We start from the raw sequence: 26,523 nt of genomic DNA, 5'->3' as shown, positions 1-26,523 counted from the left end.
AAACTGAGGTATGTTAAGTAAGGATGAATGTATGTTATATTTTGTGATCTTTCATATTGAACGTACATCATAATAAATATATCAATTTATCTGCATTGTCTTCTCTTTCTCAAGTATATGCCCCAACTTGCAAACAAGACTGCAAATTCTTTAAATACCATGCTAAAGACCTTGCCTCCAAATTTGTCCTCTCCAAATGTCCACATACAAATTCTTCGCACAGAGCTCAACCTGATCAATTGAGACATAATCATTAAGTACCAATAAAAACTTGCTGGGTCAAACTGCATACTGGATCCGCGCATTTCCCAGCAACTCCAAATCTGTGCAGTGTCCTTATAAATTAAACCTATCAAAAATGTATCTCTTGGTCAGGCGCAGTGCCTCATGAGTGTAATTCTACAACTTTGGGAGGCTGAGGTGGGTGGATCACCTGAGGTGAGGAGTTCGAGACTAGCCTGGCCAACATGGCGAAACCCCGTCTCTACTAAAAATACAAAAATTAGCTGGGTGTGGTGGTGCACACCTGTAATCCCAGCTACTCAGGAGGCTGAGGAAGGAGAATCCCTTGAACATGGGAGGTGGAGGTTGCAGTGAGCCGAGATGGCACCACTGCACTCCAGCCTGCCTGACAGGAGTGAAACTCCATCTGGGAAAAAAAAAAAAGAAAAAAAGAATATCTTTTATAAAGTATCTCTTTTTATGCTTGGAGGTTTACAAGTATATCATATTTGATATTGGTGTGTAGTACTAAAAACTAAAAAATAGCAGCTGTTATCAAGCATTAATTTCTCAGAATCTTTCTAAAACACAGTAAACTCCAACTTCATAGGAAAGTAGTTGACAGGGATAATGAGATATTAAAGGTATTCACAAGATCCAATAATATTGATTTCTATTAATATTTAGAGATGGGATAGAACATTATTTCATAGAAGGTATTTGAAAAAGAATAAATGGGGGGAATGTTTCTTTCATTTATTTATTTATTTTTTACCTCATTTCCATCTTCATTAATTATTGAGATGTAGTTGGGATGTGTCTTATTTGGGTAGGACAACAGGACATCATAATGAGCTAGCTCGACAGAATCCAGGCCAAATTCTTTCCACTGGGATTGAATTTGCTTTGCAAGCTGAAAGTTTTGTTCTGTTCCTGCTAAATGTGGTATCTGTGTAAAATTACTGGTGAACAAAAATTGAAAGTGGTTAGATATTAATGTTTAATCAACTTTTATTCCAAATCAACAAAGAAAAGCAGAGTTACACAAAAGTACTTTGAAGTGTGATACGTTAAAAAATTAAAGTGGTACTATTATTGCATGAAATAGATTTTCAAAGTCTGCTTTGAAATTTTTATGCTCTAATTTGTACTAAATCAAGAGAAAAATTGGAGAAACTGATTTTTGTACCATTATGTGTAATCCTATTACTATAACCTCGTATGGTAGATTATCATATTCTTTCTTAAGACCTGTACTTCTTGCAACTTACATGGAATTATCTGTTTATATCACTGTGTAAAATATTGAAACAGACAAAAATATTTTATCCAAAAGACCAAGGTGTGACATGGCAAGAATTACCAATAATTACATTTATTTAAATACTGAGAGTTATAGACAAGTGATAGACTTTTTGATTAGCAACCATTTATAAAGTATCTTCATCAAAGAATAATCTGAACATACCGATACAAGTTTGGAATGAATCTCTTGCACTCCATCTATCATACAGAGTAACACCCTTAAAATCAATGACAATAATTAGTCTGAAGAGGAATATCTCTAACAAAGAAATTATGTGGCCAAAATTTGGCTACCAGAAATATTTTCAGGAGCAGACTAATTTCTCATTTAATATATTTAGATTCTGGTGCTTTTGATTGTTTTAAATTTCTCCCTCCTGGGAAATTTCTTGTTTCCCTGAAGAGCTCATTGGTAAGTATTTTTAACTTAAGCCCTTAAATATATGACAAGATATTATGTAGCATGAAAAGATAAATATATATATATATTTCCTAAACTTTTGGAACTTCATACGTTTCTAGTTTTAAATATGTAGTTTTATAAAATCAACATAATTCCATCCTCATGGTGATTTAAAAAAAACTAATAACCAACGTGACTATGATAATTACAGTTTCAAGCTTCATTCTACCATGTATTTTAATTTTTTTTCATTTGGTGAATCAACAATGAATTAAAGTAACTCGATTTTTTAAAATTGGAATTTCCTGTAACTTGTTTACTTTAATAATTATATTAATGTTATTTAAATTGTATTTATAAAAATAGTATTAAAATCCTCATTTGGTAAATGTTTAGGGGCAAAATATCTTACACAGAATTTCTAATATGGAAAATATTGTAACAAAAAGGGCACAAACATAAGAGGCAGCTAAGGAGTCTCTATCCCTTATCAGTGAGCACCTGCAGGGAAAACAGAAAAACAGCCAACATATCGCTATTTTCTTGAATATTACAAAGATCACAAACTGCAATATAACTAATGTAGGATGCAGATATCCTGAAGTGCCAGCTATGCCTCTGTCCCTATAAGCAAAAGGAATTACTATGGGGAATCTTGAACCTACTCACAAAAAAGCGGGAGAAAATCATTATAAGGCTTTGCTACTATTAAGTGAATTTTCTTGTAACAGTCTTGTCACTACCAACTAGGAAACAACATTTTGCTATTATCAGGGTTGGGACTCACTCATTTGAACAAAACACATCCTGGAAAAGATTAGTAGGAGAAAAAAAGATCCATTGCAAATACTAAATAAATTAATTAGCATAAATCATGTATGTGGTATAATACAGGTGTTGTCATTAACTCAGTATGTAACCCTAGCTGTGTCTTGAGTTTCTCATCTGTATATGGGGAGAACATCACTGTCTCACTACTTCACAAAGACTTGAGGCTCAGTTAGGTTGCGTATTAAATAACACTTCTCAATGATTTTAATCATTTGAGATGTGTGTCACAAGTTGTTGAACCTACCAGAATATCAAATTTTGTAAAAAATAAATAAGAATAAAAATATGAATTTACAAATTTTCCCAAATAGCCAAATTCTGTTTATATATCACTGTAGGGCTGCTTTAAATGTGTTTCTAGTATTGTCACATTATTTCTTTTTTTTTTTTTTGTAAGAGACAGAGTCTCATTGTGTTGCCAGGCTGGAATACAGTGGTGCAATCATAGCTCACTAAAACCTGGAACTCCAGCCTCCTGAGTAGATAGGACTACAGGCACATGCCACCATGCCCAGATAATTTAAAAAAATATTTTGTAGAAACAGAGTCTCACTCAAGGCATCTGCCTGCCTTGTCCTCCCAAAGGGCTGGGATTACATGGGTGAGCCACTATGCCCGAATACATTATCTCAGTCCTTTAAGAGAGCTACTGTTATTTCTGTTTTAGTACATTTCATCTTGTTTACAAATAATTTGGCAGTGTTTCCAAGACTTCAAGATGATGAAGGTATTTAGTAAAAGGTGGAATTAGCTGGGCACGGTGGCATGTGCCTGTAGTACTACCTACTGGGGAGGCTGGAGCTCCAAGCTGCAGTGAGCTATGATTGTGCCACTGCACTCCAGCCTGGCAACAGAGTGAAACCCTGTCTGAAAATTAATAATAATAATAATAATAATAATTGAGATAATGTGACAAGACAATACTTGGAATATATTTAAACCAGTCTGACAGAGATCTATGAATGGATTTTTGCTATTCTGGAAAATGCGTAAATTCTTATTCTTACCTTTTTTTTTTAACAAAATTTGATATACTAGTATCAACAAATTACTTGTGACACACATCTCAAGTGATTAATAGATTAAGAAGTGTAGTTTAATGTGTCATTTCATTGGGCCTATATATTCAAATACAGACCTATGTATTCAAATACAGACCAGTAAAATTCTGAGACCAAAAGTCTAAAACACCTTTTAAAACCATCTTATCTGGCAAAACAATATGGAAAAGGAAGAATCCCTCTAGAGAGATGCAAAATGGTAAACAGATCTGTGAATTCAACTGGGTGTTTTCAAAGAAGGGAAAACACAGACAACCCTGTACCCCAAGGCAGAGTGAAAAAAAGCTGCTCCTAATTAATCTTCCCATTCACTACTGAGGCAGACATTTCGGAGGCAGTGGGGGCTTTTAAGAGCAGAACTAAAGATTTTAAAGGGGGATCAGATGGAAGGTCAGAAGTTTTAATAGTCCCTGACCCATGGGTATATTTTAATTGAAAGCTCTCTGATGGGCAAATGGCAAATTGAAAATCTGGAGAGTTTAGGAGGCTTCTGGAGATTCTGTGGTCCTTGGAGGAATGAGAGGGAATTCTTTCAATTTCTTTCTTTTGTGTGTTTATGCTGAATATCCCCCTGAGTTCTGGTTAGAGGAGCTTGGTTAGGGACATGGAGAATAAACAAGAAGCTGACTGCTTAATCTTGCTGAGGGCCCAAAAAGAGAAATAAAGAAAGGCATTTATTTTTCTTCTTTGTTGGTCAATCTATGTCACAAGTTAATGTTACAGGTAGTTAGACAGGAGCAAGGCAGGAGGGGGCTCTCCCCCCACCCTCTAGAAGGTCAGGTGGTGGTTCGGTTCAGCAATGATCGCATTGCCTCTCTAAAAATAATTTAGCAGTGCCAGGGAGAGGCCAGCTCTTGATGGTCCACACCTGTTAACACCAAAATGTTAACTGAATGCAGACTCCAGGGAGAAGCAACTTCCTGGGCATGCGTGTTAGAGACAAAAATGGTATAGTATAATCTTCCAGGTACACTCCACCAGAAAAAGGAAGAGAGACTCAGATGGGCCTGTGTATACTTCCCTAAACACATTGCGGGTGCTCATTTCCGAAGGGTTAGGAGGGCTGGGCAGCCCACCCTAAGAGAAGAATCATGGGAAAGAGGCAAGCCTAAAAAAGTCCTATGATCACAGTTAAGTGGGGCACTTGGCCTTCTCTCACCTTCATGTGCCTGCTTGGCTCTCTTCCAAGCACACCTTCCTTTCTTTCCTTTTGAAATAAACTTCCATTCCTGCTCTGGAACTTGCCTTGGTAGAGACCAAGGCTTTTGCTTGGTCTCTTTTGCTTGGGCTTTTTCTGCTTTTGCCCCCAATTGAATTCTTTCTTCCGAAGAGGCAAGGACTGAAGTTGCTGCTGACCTTATGGATAGGCTGCTGATAACCTGGAGTAACTTGGATCTCTTCCACCACTAATATTGGGAAAGGAAGAAAGCTGGAACAGCAGCTCTGTCCAGGAGTAAAGACCATACCTTGCCAGACCTCCACTTCTATTATACCTACTATACATTATTATAGTGGAATAAGCACAACAAGCAGAGGAGGGGTTTCCACAAAGATAAAGAAGTTCGAGCTTCAGAGTCTCACATTTAAAACGGCCCTTCCAAAGACCTGAGAGGTATCCTATCAATTTTTACTTATACTTTTAATTCCGTTGTAATTAATACAAACATATATGTGTTTGTATGATTATATGTGTGCACATCTATGCATACCTATGTGTGTGTGTGTGTGTGTGTGTAATGGTCTTTTAGAACTACAACCTTTATTCACCAGGGAATGCTGCAATCATTAGAGGGACTTCAGGTATTTTTGGACACATGAGCTAACTCAATTTGTAAAAATTCACAAAAGGATCTCATGCTTAAAAAAAAAAGCAAGTATTCTGGGCTGGGTGTGGGGGCTCACACCGGTAATCCCAGTACTTTGGGAAGCCGAGGCGGCCAGATCACCTGAGGTCAGGAGTTTGAGACCAGCTTGACCAACATGGAGAAACCCTGTCTCTATTAAAAATACAAAATTAGCTGGGTGTGGTGGTGCACGCCTGTAATCCCAGCTACTCAGGAGGCTGAGGCATGAGAATTGCTTGTACCCGGGAGGCGGAGGTTACAGTGAGCTGAGATCACGCCATTGCATTCCAACCTGGGCAACAAGAATGAAACTCCATCTCAAAAAAAAAAAAAAGAAAGAAAAGAAAAGAAAAAAAAACAAGTATTCTAATCAATTATATATAGTAATTCTATATAAGTATTTTCTTTTTGGTTGCTTTTTAAATTTACTTATTTATCTCTTTTCTCCTACACTGGAAATAGCTATTTCAGGAAGTAGGGAGCTAGTTTTTAAAATATGCCAAATATATGCTAAATATATGCTCTTTGACTTCATCCATATCATAATAAGATCATTATTCCCATTTTACAGATGTGGAAAAGAGAGCTCAGAAAGATTAAGTATTCATCCAAAGTATTAATAGGCAAAGATGCAATTCAAACTCAATTCTAACTCGAAGTCCATTTTTGTTTAACTAAAATGCAATATCTTTCTCTAAAGCATTAATCAGCAAACTAGGTTCCACTGGCCAAATCTGGACCACTAACTGTTTCTGTACAGTCCACAAGCTAAGAATGGTTTTTATATTTTAAATTGGCTTTAAAAATAATATTTTTGAACATCAATTATATGAAATCCAAATTTCAGTGCCCATAAGGAAAGTTTTATCAGAACTGACTGTTTATGTATTTTCTATGACTTCTTTTGTGCTGCAATATCAGAGCTGACTAGATGTGACACAGATCAGCTGGCCTAAAAAGGCTGGTCCTTTTACAGAAAAAGTTCGCTGACTCCTGCTCTAAACCTCTGTAATGACAAAATTTAGCTGAAAGTATAGTCCTCCTCAGATGAAATGTGATCCAAGATCTTTAATAAATAAAATTTTAAGAAAAAAGGCCAGTTCCTATATATAAAATATTGGACCAAAACAGAATGATAAATTTTTCTAACAACTTGTCCATATAAACTTTCGAGAATGTGCTTACTATAAGAACTTCTTGATGTTCTCAGCTTTCAATTCATCCAAAAATGCTTTCATATTATGCTTTGGAGTAATGTTAGTAGCTTCATTGGAGGATTTTATAAACCACCCTGAAAAATACATCCAAAAATAGGCATGAGCTATGAGCCCATAGATAGGACTTATTTTTCATTATTGTTGTATGTATCATTTGTAACACAAATTATCAATATTACCTCTGACATTAGGTGAGATATTTCTGAATTTTAATTTCTCTTGCCTACTTTCACTGAAAAAGAGTCATGCAAACAGATTTTTAAGTTGCAAACCAATTGCAAAATATTTTTTATCCAACTTCAATGATAGGTATTGCTGTTACTCTAAGAAATGTTTTATGAGATAATCAGGATGAAAATAAAATGACATTAATGTTTCAACTAATGGGTATAAATGAGATGTTCTGAAAATGAAGGCAAAAAGGAGATCCACCTTCTACTTTCATAAAGTTTCTATCTTCCTCTGCTGACTCAGAATAAACATTTAATACATTTTTATAATGAATTATGAATATATTTCAAATACATAAATTATTTCCAAGTGTTGAAGGAGATTCAGACTTCTAATTTGCTCTGATTCTGAAACTAAAACAAAATGCTGTGAGAGTTTGTGTTTCCAGTGAAGTAGGCTTGAGAAATCCAAGTTCAGACAGCTACAATGAAACTACAATTTACCCAGCCTCTCTGCCAGACACCCAGTGCACGCATAGGCGGCCAGAAACAATGGATAGCTAGATCCTGCAGTCATTAGACCTTGCAGTTGGCTTTTAACCTGAAGGAGATAAGGCAAGATTCCAGGGTTTATTTAGAGAAATTACAGGATCTGGGAATAAAATAGTTACAAAATTAGTGCCCAACCAGCTTTCATGGAGCTTTCCAATTATTAATTATTCCAGTTCTTAATCGCATGCATACAAATGCACATACATATATCCATGCATATTAAAATACATGATTGGACGCAAACGGAAATAAGATTCCACCTGTGCATAAAACAGAAAGACTTGGATTAGAGTGAGGGATCAGGAAACACCACACTGAGGATGAGATGCTTGAACTGAGATCTGAAAAATGAACAGGATGAAGAGGATGGAGGCCTGTAGGGGGAGGGGAGAGCAGAGAATCCTAGGGGGTGGGGGGCGGACATCAATAAAGAACTCTTCTGTGTCAGCCACTGAGCACGGAATACAGGGATGAGAGTGAGGGCAATACCAGGAAGAATAAAATCCTTTTAAGAGATGAAGATTGTTATGAGCACAGTGTGTGGTTCAAAAATCTTTTAACAACCCCAAGGTGAAGCTAGTGGAAGATATTGAATTTGTTTAAACCCATCTGCTCCATGCCCTGTTCTTCTAAATCCCGAAAGAGGGTCAAGAATTCCGAGCAGGAGTGGACTACCTGGTGATACCTTAGACTAGTCCTGTGTATTAAAGTCCAATGAGGAGCATCTTGGTAAAAGAATAAATGAAGTGGCGAAAATCCCAGTACTGTGCTAGATTTACATGCTACATTATTTACTATTACCAATAATTTGCAGATAATATTATCCTCATCATAAAATAGGGTAACTAACGCTGAGAGGGACTGGGTAACTTGTTCAAGGCCACTAAGAAGTGGCAAAGTCAAAACTGGAATTTAATAAAAGAGTCTGAGCTTGCCTGTGTGGTTCTGCTTTTCTTAGAAAGTTGGATCAAGTCTGCAAATCAGTACCCAGGAAAAACAGCAAAAGACCTGCTGGTAAAGACCTGTCCAGATTGCTGACCTGGTTCACACAGTTCCCAAGCTTGCCTCTGTTACTTCCAAGGAAGAAAGAATGCACAGAGAGGAAACAAACAAACAAACAAACAAAAAAAGAAAACAAAAAACAAAAAACAAAAAAAACTTCCTTTGCAGAATATCCTGAATTCTACCGTACACCTGAAACAGTACGGCCCGATAAAAACCCTAAAAAAGTCTTGGTGCACAGCTCCCTGGGCGACCTGGTTCAACAGCCCTCAGGGTTTGGCGCTTGTCCTAAACCCTTAAAAGTGCCCTGTCTTGCAGGGCTCAGCACGTGGAACCTTCCTACGCCCAGTTTCAGGTTCTCTCAGTTCTACCCTCAACCTGAGTGACTGTCCTACCAGCAGCTTGTCGAGAACTCAGCCCTGCACCGTTCCCAGCTACCCTCCTCCTAACTCGAGAGGTGCTCACGCCACATTACCCCGACCCTAATCGCCGCCCCTGGGGAAGACCAGCAACAGGACCCCACTCGGCAGCTGACCCGCGAGTCCCAGCACCGCGGCACCACGGGGAAGACTCCGAGGTTTGCTCCGCGAGGCGCCCCCCTACCGAAGAGGAAGCCGAGGAGAAAGAAGCCACCCGCCAGCACCAGCGCCCCAGCGCACAGCCAGCGCGGGCGGCGCGCGGTGGCCACAGCCGAGTCGGTTTCGTGAAGGAGATTCCACATCTTGGCGAGAGCAGAGCCTGCCTCCCGGGACCCGCGCCTGTGCTGCTGCTCTACTGCGCGCCCTCCAACCACCACGGCGGGGTAAAGTCTCTCTCACTCTCACTAATGCCTCGCTTATCAGCCCTGCAGGCTGGAATTCGCTCCAGGCCCTGGGGTCCAGTTTCTCCACCGTAGCAGTGTTTCTAGAGTGCGCTGAACCAATCCGAGCGAGAGAGAGAGGCAACATCTGCCTCCAGGAGAAGGAAATCCGGCCCCTTTTGAGAGGCGCCTTAAAAAAAAAAAAAAACTTTCTAGGAAAATGTCCAGCTCTTGCTTAAATATAAAAATGAGAGGAAGAAAGAGACTCTCCTCTCTCCACTCCTATAATTATGAGGAACTTTTATTCAGCTCTGAAATTCTATACAATCTCTACAATACTCTACTGAATAAAAGTAGAGCAGAAAAAGCTGCGCTTTTTTTCCATAGTCGGGAATGCTTGTCATCAGTGTAAATCACCACCGCGCCCTTTTTCCTAATGAATATTATTGTTATTAATAAACATGTAGGGTATTATCCTCCACTTACATTACAAAACCATTTTTTAAAGAAATAGGCCGGGCGTGGTGGCTCACGCCTGTAATCCCAGCACTTTGGGAGGCCGAGACGGGCGGATCACGAAGTCGAGAGATCGAGACCATCCTGGCCAACATGGTGAAACCCCATCTCTACTAAAAATACAAAAATTAGCTGGGCGTGGTGGTGGGCGCCTGTAGTCTCAGCTACTCAGGAAGCTGAGGCAGGAGAATCCCTTGAACCCGGGAGGTGGAGGTTGCAGTAAGCCAAGATAGCGCCACTGCACTGGAGCCTGGTAAGAGTGAGACTCCGTCAAGAAAGGAAGGGAAAGGAAGGGAAGGGGAGGGAAGGGGAGGGAAGGGGAGGGGAAGGGAGGGGAGGGGAGGGGAGGGGAGGAAAGAAAAGAATACTGGAACTTGTTGAAGACAGAGACTTTATTTTCATATCCTGGCTATGTCTGGCTACTGTCTTACCTAATAGATATAAAATCAATCTTGGTTGGATTAACCAGAAGAATCATCATACAAAATTATATCCCTGCTATAAATTCTTAATAATAATAGGGACATTTCGAGGGAGAGAATAGCTACATACTTTATAAAATAAACTGTGTTCTTATAATACGTGAGAGAGGCCGTGCGTTTACTAGGAGTACTTTATGGAAGCACTGCTTTTAACTGAACCATAAGGTACAGGTAGGATTTGACCCAGTGGAGATGAGAAGGAACATTAGGGGCCATGGGCCAGCTGAGTAGGCAAAGGCAGAAAACTCAGAATGTATTCAAGGAATAGCAAACCGTTTGCTTTGAGAAAGGGAGAGCACAGTATGAGTTAAGTGGAGAAAGATGGGCTAGATTGTAGTCTTGGGTGTTTCGATGAAGACTTTCTGAGCAAAGTGAAAAATTTGGGAAAATTAATTTGTCAACAATGAACCATGACAACTCCTAGATGACTTAGGGCAGGAAGGAAGGGAATTTCTTCATCTCTTTCTAACAAAATCCTGAATGTACTATATCTTTCCTAATGTTCCTATTGTCAAATCTAATCAGAGATGGCTAATAATAGTGACTAATATTTAAAGAGCACTTATTATGAGTGATGCATTTTATGTACGTCACCTCATTTAATCACCGTTGGGACCCTTCAAGGTTTGTTCTATTACTCTTCCCGATTTACACATGGTAAAACTGAAATTTAGCTAGATTGGGTAAGTCATTCAAAGTCACAAAGCTAAGACTTAATATAATGTCTGTCTGTCTTTGTACCACTCTACAGTCTCTGTTCAGCACAGGATACCTTTATGGAGTTTGCTTGTGGCACTGGAGGGAGCACTGAGTTTGGAGTCAGAAGACTCTTAACAATCTTTGGACCTGGTCCTGTCCAAGCTGTGTACCCTTGGGTGCTAAGTATTCAACTTACCAGAATATATCTTCTCATTTGTAAAACGTGGGATCACCCAGTAACATTATGCAGTGAAATTGGTTAATGTGTTTTCTTTGAAGGTTAGATGTGATTATAAGTGAGCAAATTTCAGTTAAATATAAAAGTGATTTTTGAACAATAGAATTTATTCAATTAATAATTGAATTAATAAGACGCTATGGTGAAGAGGATGTATTTGAAGAATTCAGACAACGAATGAACATCTGTCACATATTGTAAGCCTTGTGGAACTTACAATTTAGTGGAGAAGATAAACCTTCAACAAGTAGTTAATAACCAATATGCTGAGCATTTTCTATGTGGAGGACACTACACTATGTGCTTTATATGCATTATTTCATTTAATTCTCATGACTTATCCTGAAATAATTTAAAATCTCTAAGAGGTGATTATGTAAACCACACTAGATTTTTCTGTTGCACCCTGTATTATTATTTACCTTTTACAGATAAGAAAACTGAGGTTTAGAGAAATTGATTAAGTTTTGCAGAGCGCTAAGGAGTTAAAAGAAAAATGAAAAATGGACTTAGCTGGTAGGAACAGAAACAGGGGTAGAGGGGAATGAATGTTCCAAGAATAGGGTCAACTGCAAATGGCTCACTTAGCACCCAAGCATCCTCTTACAAGCACCCAGCTCACAGCCCATCTGTAACCAAGCATCCTGTCTGCAAGCATTCAGCCTCAGGAGCACCCTTATAAAACTCCACTCGAGTCCCTGCCTCTTTGCAGACAGCCTTCCCTCTGCTGTCTGGCCAGTTGCTCCCTTTCAATGTGTCTCCCCTTTTCTCTAAATAAATATGCCTTTCTAAACTCATTACTATCTTGGTATTAAGGTAAATTCTTTTACTACCTGCACGCTAGCCTCACACAGTTGTTGACCATGACAACTTTCTCAAGAAAACAAATGGCAGATGTTTGTTTTCTGAATCCCATCAATAAGCATTAGGCCATACTATACTTCCTTCTTTAACTATTGGAAAAAGATTGAAGATGACTCTTCATGTCAGAATTTATAGAAACAAACATGAACTAAATCAAAGTATTATACTCATCTATGAGGTGTGTTCTAGAAAAAAATTAAAATATTTTTAATTCCTTTTATTTCCAGCCTTTTACCCATATTTGCCTTTGAAAAATACTTAGTTAAGAAAAATCACTGGCTGCTTTATTTATTTATTTATTTATTTATTGTCAAAGTCTGGCTTTGTCACCTCAAACTGCTGGGCTCAAGCCATCCTCCCACCTCAGCCTGCCAAGTAGCAGAAGCTACAAACACCAGCCACCATGCCTTACTCATTTTAAAAAAATTTTTGGAGAGACAGGGTCTTGCCACGTTGCCCAGGCTGATCGTGAACTGGCCACAAGCAATCCTCTTGTCTCGGCCTCCCAAAGCCCTGGGAATAAATACATGAGCCACTATGCCCAGCCTCCTTGGCTACTTCTTAATCTGTAAACATAGCATTCTTGGACTCTAAACTGCATGCTAAATAACATAGCTCTAGAAGATAAAAATTCTAACTTATTTCTCCAAGTAATTTGATTTTTTTTAATTTCAGTCTTTTTAAATTGGGGGTGGTTACATAGGCATTTATATTTGTTGAATTCCTTCTGTCATATGTTAAAAATATGTGCACTTTATTGTATTTAAAGTATAAATTTTAAAATTGATATAAACAAAAAGATATGGCCATAGATAAATAAGAATTTTCCCTAATGGTTCATCTGAATTCCATTGTTTCAAAGTAATTAATTCTCATTCTCCTTATGCTAACTTTACCTAATGTAGGGGAACATTTGCAGAGGGAACTTTGTAGACAGATTTCTTTGCTTCGGAATTTTGAAAAATGGAAAATGTGGTAATACTGTTTCCAATGTAATGATGAAATGGAGTAGTAAATGAACATATTTTAGGAAAAAATGCTTGTAATATTTAAATAAAATATATATTTTTCCTCTGTTAATTTTTATTACTAAAATAAAATGCTTTTTTTTTTTTTGAGATGGAGTCTTGCTCTGTTGCCCAGGCTGGAGTGCAGTGGCACGATCTCGGCTCACTGCAACCTCCACCTCCCCGGTTCAAGATATTGTGCTGCCTAGCCTCCTGAGTAGCAGGGACTACAGGTGTGTGCCACCATGCCCAGCTAATTTTTGTATTTTTAGTAGAGGCAGGGTTTCGCGTTAGCCAGGATGGTCTCGATCTCTTGACCTCCTTATCTGCCTGTCTTGGCCTCCCAAAGTGCTGGAATAACAGGCGTGAGCCACCGCACCTGGCCAAAATGCTTATTTTTTGATGTATACAGAAGTATAAAAAGTAAGAAGCTTAAGTACCATTTTATAACCTTCTGTCCTTTCCCTTAACATATCACCATCCAGAGATGAATACCATCAACATTTTGGTAGTAATTATTTGAGACATTTTTCTTCAAATACACACAATAGTTCAAATGAAAAATGAAATCATGCTATGCCTTTATTTTTAAGAAAACTTTTAATTAACATATACATACATAAAGTGTACAAGTCTTAAGTGTACAGCTTGATGAGTTTTTACAAAATGAACACACTGGTCATTCAGCATCAAGATCAAGAGACAGGGTATCAACACAACTCCACAAGCCCTCATCACATCCCCTTTACATCACTATCTTTCATGCTGACGGATATCCACTATTCTCCTATTCTAAATTCTAAATAGTGTCTAGTTTCGCTCTTTTGAAATTTCTGTAATTGGAATCATGTAGTACTTGTATGTTTGTGTTTGGCTTGTTTCCCTAGGAACTATGCTTGTGAAATACATTAGTAGTGTGCTAGTAAATCAGCTCTAAAGAAGGGGAAAAGCCTTGGTTTGCAGCATTTACTGATTTCTGTGATGCAAATATTCCCACCATGGCAGATTTCAAGGAAACAACAAGAAGTTACTGAATGTGCAGTCTCAAAGGGAAGGCCACAATTGCCTTTTGTAAGCTGGCAGAAGCAGGCTGCAGCACACCACTGGACACTCGCTGTCTTTCCATGTAGCAATAGTTCATTCATTTTCAATGCTGTGGATTTATCAATTGTATAAATGTTTCGCAATTTATTTATCTATTCTCTCCTTGATAGATTTTTAGATTTTCTCCAGTTCTTGGCTATTAGAAATTGTACTTCAGTGAACTTTCTTGTGCATATCTTTTGGAGGTCTTATGTATTTATTTTTGTGGGTATTTATCTAGAAGTTATAGGTATGTATATGTTCAGCTTTAGTAGAAAATTTTAGAGTTTTCTAAGGTTTTTATGTACTACTCATACCAGAAGAGTATGTGGAATTCCAGTTTCTCTCTGTTCTTGCCAACCAACTGGTATTTTACTGATGACAACTAAAATGGAGCAGCTTTTCATGTGGTTGCTTCTAATTTGTACTCTTCTTTTTTTGCACTGACCAAGTGTTTTGTCCCATTTTCTCTTGGGTATTCTGCCTTTTTTCTTTTTTATTTGTAGGAGTTTTTGTATATATTATGACTATAATTTTATAATTTATTTTATTCAATAACGCAGAATTTTACATGAGCATATAAAAGATCTATCTTATCATTTTGTCACTTTATAGTATTTATAAAATATTATATTTATAATATTTTAAAGAATAGACATAAAATGGGGTATTTCATTTTTATTCATATCAAAATTCTTATCAAATAAGTGATTTGCAAACATTTCATTTGACATTCTAGTTGTCTTTTCACTTTCTTGGTAATATCACATGAGTACTTAAAACAAATTTTTTTACGTGTACCTGAGTCACATGAGAATTTAATAGATGCTCCCTGACTTACAATGATTTGGCTTAGGATTTTTCAACTTTATGATGCTGCATAAGTGATATACATTCAGCAAAAACCATACTTCAAGTACTCATACAATCATTTTGCTTTTCACTTTTTGAACAGTATTCAATACATTACATGAGATACTCAACACTTTATAACAAAATAGGCTTTGTATTAGATGATTTCTTTCAACTGTTGGCTAATGTAAGTGTTCTGGGATGTTTAACTTAGGCGAGGCTAAGTTATAATGTTCAATAGGTTAGTATATGAATCATACATACCTGATTTTAAATTTATCTCAGTCAGTAACTCACATATGCAAATATGGGCAAATTGTTCAATTTTGCCTCATTCGTAATGTTTACCATTCCCAGAAAAGGTTCTTCTCAAAGTTACCAATGGTCTATGTCTTTTCAAAGGCAGCGATCAGTTCTTTGATTCTGTTTTGTGTGTGTGTGTGTGTGTGTGTGTGTGTCAGTGGAATAACTGAACCATGTGACGTGGTATAGTCATAAGAATTCTTTAGACCCATAAGAACATGTGTTCTTACCAAACAGGAAAAACATGACAAAAGTGTAGGTTTCCATCAAGATCAGAGGTATTTTGACCTATGTAAGAAGATATTTTAAATAATATAAAAACCAAAGAAAATTAAATCCAGTGATATAACCCTGGGTGGGTTTGCAGAGTTCTGTGGGAAAAAAATATTACAGGTGAAATCCAAACTGAAGCATGTAATGTACCTGAGCTATAAGATCTGCAAGACCATTTAGTGAGTTGATATGGTGACTACAGATAAGACTGAGTATGTTCTATCACAGTAACAGATATCAGAGTCCCTGGTCAATATCTTAGGCGAATATGCATATTCCAACCATCTAGGGGAGTATCCTCAAAGACTCTGTGGTAACAGTGTTGTTTCCTTTGTAGGAAAGCCTACTTTTACCCTTAAAATATTTAAAGTAAACATAGAAATATTTAGGTAATTAAACCCATTAGTTAAAATAAGTTTAAGCATATTTAGTATTTCAAAAATGTGATGTGTACTGTTCAGAAGAATATTGACTATTCAATGAAACTTGTTTCTAATGTAAGCTGTATAAATTGAGTAGTTGAGCTCACCTTTTGAGTTTTAAATTCAAAGTACTTACTGTATTTATATGCACTGTGACTAGAATATGGAAAAGAAGTTAAAATCGGGCCAGGCACAATGGCTCACTCCTACAATACTAGCACTTTGGGAGGCTGAGGTGGGCAGATTGCTTGAGCTCAGGAGTTCCAGACCAGCCTGGGCAGCATGGTGAAACCCTATCTCTACAAAAAATAGAAACATTATCTGGGTGTGGTGGCTTGCGCCTATAGTCCCAGCTACTGGGGAGGCTGAGGTGAGAGGATAGCTCATACCTGGGAGGTTGGAGCTGCAGTAAGCCTGAATGCAAGCCACTGCACTCCAGCCTGGGTGACAGAGTGAAACCCTGTCTCAAAAAAAAAAAAAAAAAGAAAAGACAAAAGAAGTTAAGATTACTCATAATTATCAATTAAATATATTAGACTTACAAGAATTAATTTTAAGTACTTAGAAATGTTTGTTGGACAGACCATTGAAGTACCTAAAATATTAATAGAATACATTTATAAATGTTATTTAAAATGCTTAACAGTATTTAATTAACTATGTAAAATAAGATGAAGACTATGAGACATCCTGTAAGTTACTGTTAAAGTTTATTAGATTTCTAAATAGAGTAAGATATGCCGAGACCAGCTCGGTCTGGGAGACCCTAACCCAGCGACGCTAGAGGAATTAAAGATACACACACAGAAACATAGAGGTGTGAAGTGGGAAATCAGGGGTCTCACAGCCTTCAGAGCTCAGAGCCCTGAACAGAGATTTACCCACATATCTATTAACAGCAAGCCAGTCATTAGCATTGTTTCTATATATATTCGATTAACTAAAAGTATCCCTTATGGGAAATGAAGGGATGGGCCAAATTAAAGGAATAGGTTGGGCTAGTTAACTGCAGCAGGAGCATATTCTTAAGGCACAGATTGCTCATGCTGTTGATTGTGGCTTAAGAATGACTTTAAGTGGTTTTCCACCCTGGGCAGGCCAGGTGTTCCTTGCCATCATTCCTGTAAACCAACAACCTTCCAGCTTGGGCGTTAGGGCCATTATGAACATGTTACAGTGCTGCAGAGATTTTGTTTATGGCCAGTTTTGGGGCCAGTTTATGGCCAGATTTTGGGGGGCCTGCTCCCAACAAAGATATATACATATACATATATATATATATGTGTGTGTGTAGAATATCAAGAAGCTAAAGAACAGGGTTTTTTTTTTAAAAAAATGTAGCTTCAATCAGTTAAATATTGATTATAAAAATTAAAGTAAAACTATGAAGAGTTTTCTGTATATAAACCTGTCCTCAAGGATATAAAAAAAAAGTCAGTGCAGACACTCAGAGAGTTTAACAAAGTTAATTGCTAATTCCTTCATTAACACTTTCTCTTCTAGACTGTATGACACCATCATCCTCTGAAACTGACTGGCGTCCCTTCTCAGTCTCCTTTGCCAGCCCTGACTTTTTTACCAGACCTTTAAATGCTGGAGTGTTCCAGGGCTCTCCCTTTGGCCCTGCTCTTTTCATTCTATAGTGTCTCTTGAGGTGATTTCAAACTCCAAGTACCATCTATATGTGGCCACAACTGGCTAGAGGTTCACCAAACACATTTCCCTATTGTTCTGGGAATACAGCTAGGCCACATGTCTCAGTCTCCCTTAAAGGTAGGGGTGTCCTCATTATTGCGTAAGAGCTAATAACATCTGAGAGGAAGTGATGTATGCCCCTTCCAAGCTTATCCCCCTCCAAAAACCTCCTATACAATTTTCACCTCTCTTTGTTTACCCTAATGGTTTCTGAAACACACAGAGGCTCTAGCAGAGGATTCAGAGGCCCTGGAGAACGATACAGCCACAGACAGAAAGAGCCTAGATTACCGAATCATTGCTAGGAGCAATCAATAACACCCAAAAAAACTTTATAGCAATAAAAGAATAAATTATTTTTTTAACTGAATGGATTGATTTGGTACAGAAGCTGGTGCACTAAACACTTCTGATCTTGATTGAGACCTGCATGTTTTTTCGTACTTGTTGTCCACTTAGACTTCTCCCTTGAGATTCAGCATTAAATATGTAATTACTCAATTGAGGTCTCCAACTGGAAGTCTATTAGCTCAAACTTCACATAGTGAAAGATAAGTTGCTCTACAACCCACTGCCCAACAAATTTACTTTGTGCCTCCCCAATACCAACCCAACCTATTGCCAAGACTTCCCTCCCTGTCGTATCTGAATAAATGATGACACCACTCTTCACAGCAGTTCAGGCTAAAATCCAGTCACTCTTGACTATTTTACTCATAACCAGCAGCTACCTCTACTTAGTCCTAAAAGGGAAAAAAAAGTCATCTTTTCTTTGTAAACCTTTGCCTTTACTCTATTTTTCTCTGCAAAACAAAGTTTAAACTTTTTATCAAGATGTACAAATCTTTGCAAAATCTCATACAAATCTAGTCTTGTGAGGAACTTCTACCTTGAAAACCTCATGCCCCTGGTCACAGTGAAATGGATGAAGAGTAGATATATGACTCAGCTTTGGAGAATATTTTTGCTAAGGTGTTGAATTCAAGTTTAAAGTGACTGGAAGCATTACATGAGTGGCTAGCTAGCTTCTACCTCACATATGAATTGAATACTGAAGAAAGCAGGATTAACTAGAAAGCAGAATAAAGCAAGTGCCCAGAGAGGAGCAGAAACAATACTAGAAATGGAGCACTCCTTCAATTTATAATCTCCAAGATCTTGATTCCTGCATTTCCTGAGACCCATTGTCATTTTTAGATTTGGCTTCTGTGAGACATTCTTGTGTCTTTATAATAAGCCCCTACCACCATTACTCCCTCTCTTTTTTGCTTAAGCTAACTGGAATTGGTTTATTTTATCTACCGTATAGAATCCTGAATAATTAAGCTTTCTAGCCTCATCTCTAATTCACTAGTACTCCCCGATTCCCTCCTGCCATCACATATGAAAACTGGATACATTGAACTACAAATGGTTTCTAGAATATTGTTGGCTATTTTGTGATATTAGGATTTTTAAAAAATCTGTCTCATTTGCCTGTGATATTCACTGCCACTTAGCTTTCTGGAAATGTTTTAGTCATGCATTAGGGCTCGTCTCAAATATCACCCTTGCATTGGACTTATTTGGACCTTCTGCAGGAAGATATTTTTGTTCTATCTTTTGTGCTGTCATAGTACTCTATCTACCCATCTGTAATGACATGAAGGACATGAAATCATTATTGAAAGATTTTCTTCCTCATTAGACTGACGCAAAGGCAGGAATGATGCCCAATTAATTCTGAATGCCTCAAGTATACTACACGATTTGACACACAGTTGTATGTCTGTTTGTCAAATGAAGGAAGAAATACATGAAAGAAGAAACTGTGCTAGCCCTGCCAATTATTATTTTAGCAGATGATATCTTATTTTAATTGTTTAAGTTTCAAATGATCTTTGTGGTATACTGGCTTATTTGTTTAGGTTATTTCTCAGCACATTCTTTGCATATTTTATTTCCCATCGGCAATAAAAGTCAAGAAGGGAAAGAAGGAATTGTAATAAGCAGCTCTTCACACCCTTATTTCTCTTCCCTAATATTTCCCCAAGTTTTTATTTTGTTCTCACAATTAAGTCTATACTACTTAGAAAATAAGATTAAATCTTCTATGCTCCTTTGGTTAGAAATTTTTCTGGGATGGATTTAAAGTTGAACATCTATTGCAACTTAAAATTTTTGTTAAAGGTTCTCTTTCTTTCTAATGGCAATTATGTTGGGCTAGAGGATAAATAGTTGGAGATAATGGAATTTTCTCTTAGTGTTATTGCTGCCTCCCTTCTTCTATATCTTGTAATGGACTCTTTGGAAATTATAATAATAATGAATACTAACTTAATATTTATCAACCACAGAGCCAGGGGCTGAGCCAAGTGTTTTTATATACATTGTCTTATTTACTCCTTTTCTCAGCACTGTGACTGTAGTACTTTCATAATATGTATAACTTTAGAGGTATTTTGAATTACTAAGAAATAACATGAAAACAAGCTCTTTGCACCTGTAAGATTACTAGCTAGGATGGCTTTGTAAGAGAAAGACCTCTTTACCCTTCAGGAGTAGCAGGAAAAGTATGCTATTCAACGGGATTGGCTTATCCACCTGACTCTGACATAATCATATATGAAATGATACTGACATCAGCTTTCTTTCTCCAATTGTTGATAATTTGGTTCCTTATTTCTTGTCCTTCCTCTTGAGTAATTTGATCTGTCCTGTTCCAGTTCTTCCCTTCCAGAGCAGGAAAGTCAAAGGAAAGGAAGAAGTTGTGTAGAAGAAAACAGTTTCAAGGGGCATTCTCCGGAAAGACTGAAACATTATGCTACCCGGTCAAAACATAGTTTGAGAAGTTAAATTTGGATTAGAAGTCTCTTTCTATAAATGTTTTTTTTTGTTTGTTTGTTTTTTGTTTGTTTGGTTTTTTTTTTTGTTTTTTTTTTTTGAGACGGAGTCTTGCTTTGTCGCCCAGGCTGGAGTGCAGTGGCGCGATCTCGGCTCACTGCAAGCTCCACCTCCCGGGTTCACGCCATTCTCCTGCCTCAGCCTCCCGAGTAGCTGGGACTACAGGCGCCCACTACCACGCCCGGCTAATTTTTTGTATTTTTAGTAGAGACGGGGTTTCACCGTGTTAGCCAGGATGGTCTCGATCTCCTGACCTCGTGATCCGCCCGCCTCGGCCTCCCAAAGTGCTGGGATTACAGGCGTGAGCCACCGCGCCCGGCCTATAAATGTTTTTTTTTTCAATTTTTAAAAATTTTCATCTTTAAAAAATGTGTTTTTCAAATTTTGTCAAAAAGCTCCATCTTTGTCCTAGCTGAACTCACAGGAAAAGGAATATTTTCAGATCTCAGATCTGAATAAGTAGGGGAACAGCTTATCTCTGAGGGGGCAAGCTGGTAAAGAGGGCCCCATTTGAAAAACTCGGAAACAAGAAAGGATTTTAAGTGGGAACCAGGAGTTTCTCTTCAAAATAATCCTTTACTCTCTGTTCATTAAAAATATATATATATTTTATATATTTTAAATATTATATATTTAAATATAAATTTATTTAAATATATATTAATTTAAATATATATTTAGATATATTAATTTAAATATTATATATTTAATATGTATTATATATAAAGATATGTATTTTAAATATTATATATATAAATTTAAAAAGTAGTCCTTTCAGAAGGTCTAATGATTTCTCAACTGCTGATAATCTCAAGGGAACAAACTGAGTCTCTAGATAGGGAGAAAGTGAGAGTTGCAACATAGTTCCAGACTCCAGAAGAAAAGGGTTCACGTGCCACAGATTGCCAAGATATCCTGTGATAACTTAGCTTCTGCTTAGAGTGCTTAGGCCTAGATCGCCTATCTACTATTTTCTCTATTTCTTGGGAAAGCTGTCTGATTCCATCTGTGTTTCTATCTGGATATTTAGCACTTATCGCCATTTTATTATATTATCATATATTATTCAACTGGATTATGTGGTTTAATAGAATGTTGGGCTAGGTATCAGACCAGTGGTTTAATGCACTGAAAACACATAATGGTGTTATAATAACTAACAGTTATTGCTTATTTGCTCTGTGTTGGGACTGTGCTTAATGCTTTACATGGTATGTTGAGAATTACTGAAGAGTTCAGTGAGCAACAGACTATGAAGGTAGATCTATATGATAAAAATTTAGTTTGGTAACAGAATAAAACATGTAAAATGAAGTTATCTGTGGTGTATGTGGGATTTGTCTTTAGACATAAGTGTAGGAGGGGGCATTTCAGATGAGTGTTGCTATTTCTACAAGTCAAGCCAAGTAACTCAATAGAATAAAAATTTGCCATTATTAATTATTATTACTATTAATTTTGTCAGGCCTGGGCAGCTATATGTCATACCTTCAGTAAAAAGGAATACTCATAGCCTAGACATTGAAACTAGTATATTTATTGTTCCAGATACTTAACACAGCTGAGTGATGCCCTTCATTCAGGAGCTCCTGGGGAACACGGTGCTATGTAATAGAGTGAAATGGGAATCAGTGAGAGGAGGAAAAATAACTTCATCAGGAATGTGAATCCAAAATTCTTAAAAGGGCAGAGTACTTTTCTCATTCGTTGTTTCCCTTTTACCTCCATTCAATTAAAGAGACTTGGGGTCATCGATGTTTCTTTTCTCTTCCATTTCATTTTTGACTTAATACACAAATAGAGTACGTTATTGACAGAGGGGCCCCCTTGTGGTCCAGCGTAAACTCCCTCATTCAGTCAAAACTGCACACCGAAAACCTATATGATTCATAAGCAAGTGGCATAGGTGTTTGCATTAGGTCATATTTCAACAGGTAGCATACCTCCAATTTATTTGTTTATTTTTCAGTTGCTTACTTTGTATTTGCATTTTCTGGGTGCTAGATTCTTGGCAAGAATCAGGTAAGGCTATCATAGCCCAATATATGGAGTTCTATAACTCAGCACTTTAAAGAAAATAGTCCTCAGGACTTTAAAAAAGTTTTTAAAAAAGTTTTAAAAAAGCTTTTAAAAGGCGAATTAAATAATTATTTGTTTTTTAAAAATATTTGTACCTTTAAAATGCTATTAATTTAAACATGATTATGGACAATAGATTGCTAGTGATAAATGATGGGGTTCTGGATGAGCCAGACATTGTACAGCTTCCCTTGGGGCAAGCATGGTGATCGATGTGGGTTTCGCAAGCTGGAGTCATTCAACTTGGTGTTCTAGTCTTGTGTATATATTTAATTTCATATTTAAATTGTACAATTATGTTATTTTGACTATAGTCAACCTGTTGTGCTATTAAATACTAGATATTATTTATTCTTTCTAACTAATTTTTGTACCCAATAACCATCCCCACCTCACCCTCAAAGCCTACACTACCCTTTGCAGCCTTTGGTAACTATCCTTCTGCTGTCTACCTCCATGCGTTCTATTGTTTTGATTTTTACATCCCACAAATAAATGAGAACATGCAATGTTTGTCTTTCTGTGCCCGGATTATTTCACCTAAAATAAAATGTTTGTCTTTCACCTAAAATAATAAAATGCTTGTCTTTCTGTGCCTGGATTATTTATCCTCAAATAATGATCTCCAGTTCCATTCATGTTGTTGCAAATTTTTTTCATGTGTCTTTACCTTCTGTTCTGGTACCATACCCATCTGTGTTCAATTTTTTTTGTACTGAAAAGTATATATATATATATATATATATATATATATATATATATATATACACACACACATATATATACATATATATACATATATATATATCTCCAATTCCCTGTGATACCGAGGAAAGACAGCATACACACACACACACACACACACACATACACATACACACATATATGTATATGTACATATATACATATGCATATACAGCTACTGAGTGACAAGTGGTATGGTATAATATCACCTGTCACTCAGTAGCTATCATATATATATAAAACATATATATATATATAAAACATATATATATAAAACAAGGAATTGTTTCCAGGAACCCCAAAGATACTGAAATCTGAGGATGCTCAGCTCAAGTCCCTTATGTAAAATGGCATAGTTATATTGTTTCTCTGACTTTTGTCTAAGATGAGGTTTAGTATCTGTTCTTATCAGTTTAAAGTGGCATAGTATTTGCATATAGCCTATGCATCCTCTGGTATACATTAAGTAATCTCTAGATTACTTATACTACTTAATACAACATACATGCTATGTAAACAGTTGTTATACTATATTTTTTATTTGTATTATTTTTTATTGTTGTATTGTTATATTTTAATGTTTGTTATTTCCAAATGTTTTTAATTCATGGTTGGTTGAATCTGTGAATGCAAAATCCATGGATATGGAGGGCCGAATGTACACACACACACACACAAACACATTCATAATTTTCAAAGTCCACAGTAAGTATCAAGCAGTGTGTGTTTACCTGCATGTGTATGTGAATTAACTCTGTTCCTGAGGCGGTTTTATTTCCCTCCAATGGATTCTACTTTATTTCTTAATGTCAAGAAATGGCTTATCTCTATCTGAGTACCTGTACTTCCTTTCTCTGTCTCTCTCTGCTGTCTCTGTCTCTGTCTCTGTCTCTCTCTATCTTAGTGTTTGTGTGGGTGAGAGATCACCATTCTGCTTGCACCACTCAAAATGCAGCTCTCCTAACTAAAAGACTGTATTATTCACGGAGGTCTCAAACGAAAATGTTTCTCCCATTGGACAGAAATGAGAATGCCCTGGCACTTCTCATATAACACCACTTAATATATTCTTTCAATTGCAACAGTTTAGAATTATTATTGATAAATAATTCTAATACCATTTAGTGTCCAATAACATATTAGGGAAACATGATAATTTACCACATCCTCTCTGTATTCTTGTTCATTTATTTTTCATTCTGTCGTACTCTGTACCTTTTTATAGGCCACTTCAATTTGTTTTTTACTAGAGCTGGAAACATGTTACTTCTCCTGTGGACCAGCCAAGTTTTTATGTGCTTATTATGGATTCAACATACCCCTCTTCTCAATTCACAACAAATGGCTCCTCTCTATCTGAGATAGAGCAAGTTGAAGTCCTATCCCTCCAGTACTGTACTTTACAACGTGAAGGCTTGGGACAGATTCTCTTCCACAGCCCCCAGAAGGAACCAATCCCACTGACACCTTAATTTTATACTTCTAGCATCTATAACTGTGAGACAATAAATTTTTGTTGTTTTCAGCCACTAAGTTTGAGGAGATTTGTTCTGGCAGTCCTAGGAAACTAATACAGTGCCTCTATTAAAACAATTCATCTTGTTTACTCCAGTTTTGTTTTTTTTTGGCATATCTGTTTCAGACTGGACTATGTACTCATCAAGAGAAATGACCTTATTTGTCATATACTTCACTCTGTGGTATTTATGTGAGGGACATAAAATGTAAGATATGATATGCTATGTAAGATATGACACCTGCCTTAAAATCCAGTGTTTATTCATCAAATTTTTATTGAGTGCCTGATGTAATTATGTAACAGCCACTCCTCAGGATACTGGTCATACAACTGTGAGCACAGAGATGATGGTCTCCTCTCTCGTGGAGCAAACAGTCTGGAAAATTGTGGGGTGGGGGGACATTAAAAACACAAACAAAAGGAAAATAATTGCACAAAAATAATTGTCAAGCAGGAGAAAAACATCTGTATGTAAAGAAGAGGAAGCAGCGATCGTTCTTGGCCATGGGATGATCTGGAAAGGCTTCTAAAAGGGGCAGTAGATTTTAATAAACAGCACACAGAGAGAATATTTCCTTGTGAAGAAGAGAATGGGGAAGGACCCCTGGGTCATTAGTAGTTCATTTGCCTGGAGCATAAAGAAATAGAGTAAGTAGAGTAATCATGGCAATAGTTTTTTGGGTGTTTTTAAAATGCTTACTAAGTATCAGCCTTATGTTATCTCATTTACCTTCACATTTTTTTGATGTAGGCTGTTGTCATCCCAATTTACAGATAAGGTTGTTGAGTTTTCCTTAGCCATAGCTTTATACTTATTATTATACCATACTACCTGTCACTCAGATTTATTCCTAGGGATAACTATAATTTGAAATGAGATCTCTGACTCCACAGGCTCTGTTTTTTTTTTTCATTCCACAACAGAGAATTATTCCCTAAAATGCAGAGTCAGAAAGATAGGTTGCAGGCAGATTTTAGAATACTTCTATTACTAATCAAAGACTATAAAAATATACTTTACAGTAAACAAAGGGGAAAATCAAATGTCTGCAAAGTAGTAACATGATACATGCTAAAACATTGAAATAGGAAAAAATTTTGGGGGAAGTAGGTTTCCTTAGCACTTACTGAAGGAAAGATCCAGATAAGAAATGTAAATGTACCAGGCTTGGTGTCTCACACCTGTAATCCCTGCACTTTGGGAGGCCGCAGCTGGTAGATCACTTGAGGCCACGAATTTGACACCAGCAGGGCCAACATGGTGAAATCCCCATCTGTATTAAAAATATAAAAATTAGCCAGGCCTAGCTGCATGCACCTGTAATCCCAGCTACTCAGGAGGCTGAGGCAGGAGAATCGTTTGAACCCGGGAGGTGGAGGTTGCAGTGAGCCGAGATTGTGCCACTGCACTTCAGCCTAGTCGACAAAGTAAGACTCTGTCTCAAAAACACACACACA

General features: G+C 37.1%; 1 protein-coding gene and 1 pseudogene across 8 annotated transcripts in view; one reads left to right on the top strand and one right to left on the bottom strand.

The window, feature by feature from the left end:
- LOC101149915 (glutamate carboxypeptidase 2) overlaps nt 1-9,628 on the bottom strand; it is a 62,488-nt gene extending 52,860 nt beyond the window's left edge. For 2 of the 8 annotated variants that reach the window (XR_008669588.2, XM_055355355.2), the window contains exons 1-2: nt 9,211-9,628; nt 998-1,184 (exon numbers count right to left, since the gene is read on the bottom strand). Coding sequence is in view for 7 of the 8 variants with exons in the window: in XM_055355355.2 (XP_055211330.1) it covers nt 998-1,184; nt 9,211-9,554 (531 nt within the window). In the remaining variant the exon portion in view is untranslated. Of the gene's footprint in view, nt 1-997; nt 1,185-6,851; nt 6,958-7,557; nt 7,655-9,210 lie in introns of all 8 variants that reach the window. The other 6 variants (XM_031006261.3, XM_031006263.3, XM_031006260.3 and 3 more) reach the window with 6 other exon arrangements.
- A 14,278-nt stretch (nt 9,629-23,906) lies between these two features.
- On the top strand, nt 23,907-24,051 carry LOC115936420 (uncharacterized; annotated as a pseudogene).
- The last annotated feature ends 2,472 nt before the right edge of the window (nt 24,052-26,523 follow it).

This window comes from Gorilla gorilla, chromosome 9 (assembly GCF_029281585.2).
Source record: "Gorilla gorilla gorilla isolate KB3781 chromosome 9, NHGRI_mGorGor1-v2.1_pri, whole genome shotgun sequence".
NCBI classification, from domain to species: Eukaryota; Metazoa; Chordata; class Mammalia; order Primates; family Hominidae; genus Gorilla; species Gorilla gorilla.
This window is presented reverse-complemented; position numbering and strand designations above follow the sequence as displayed.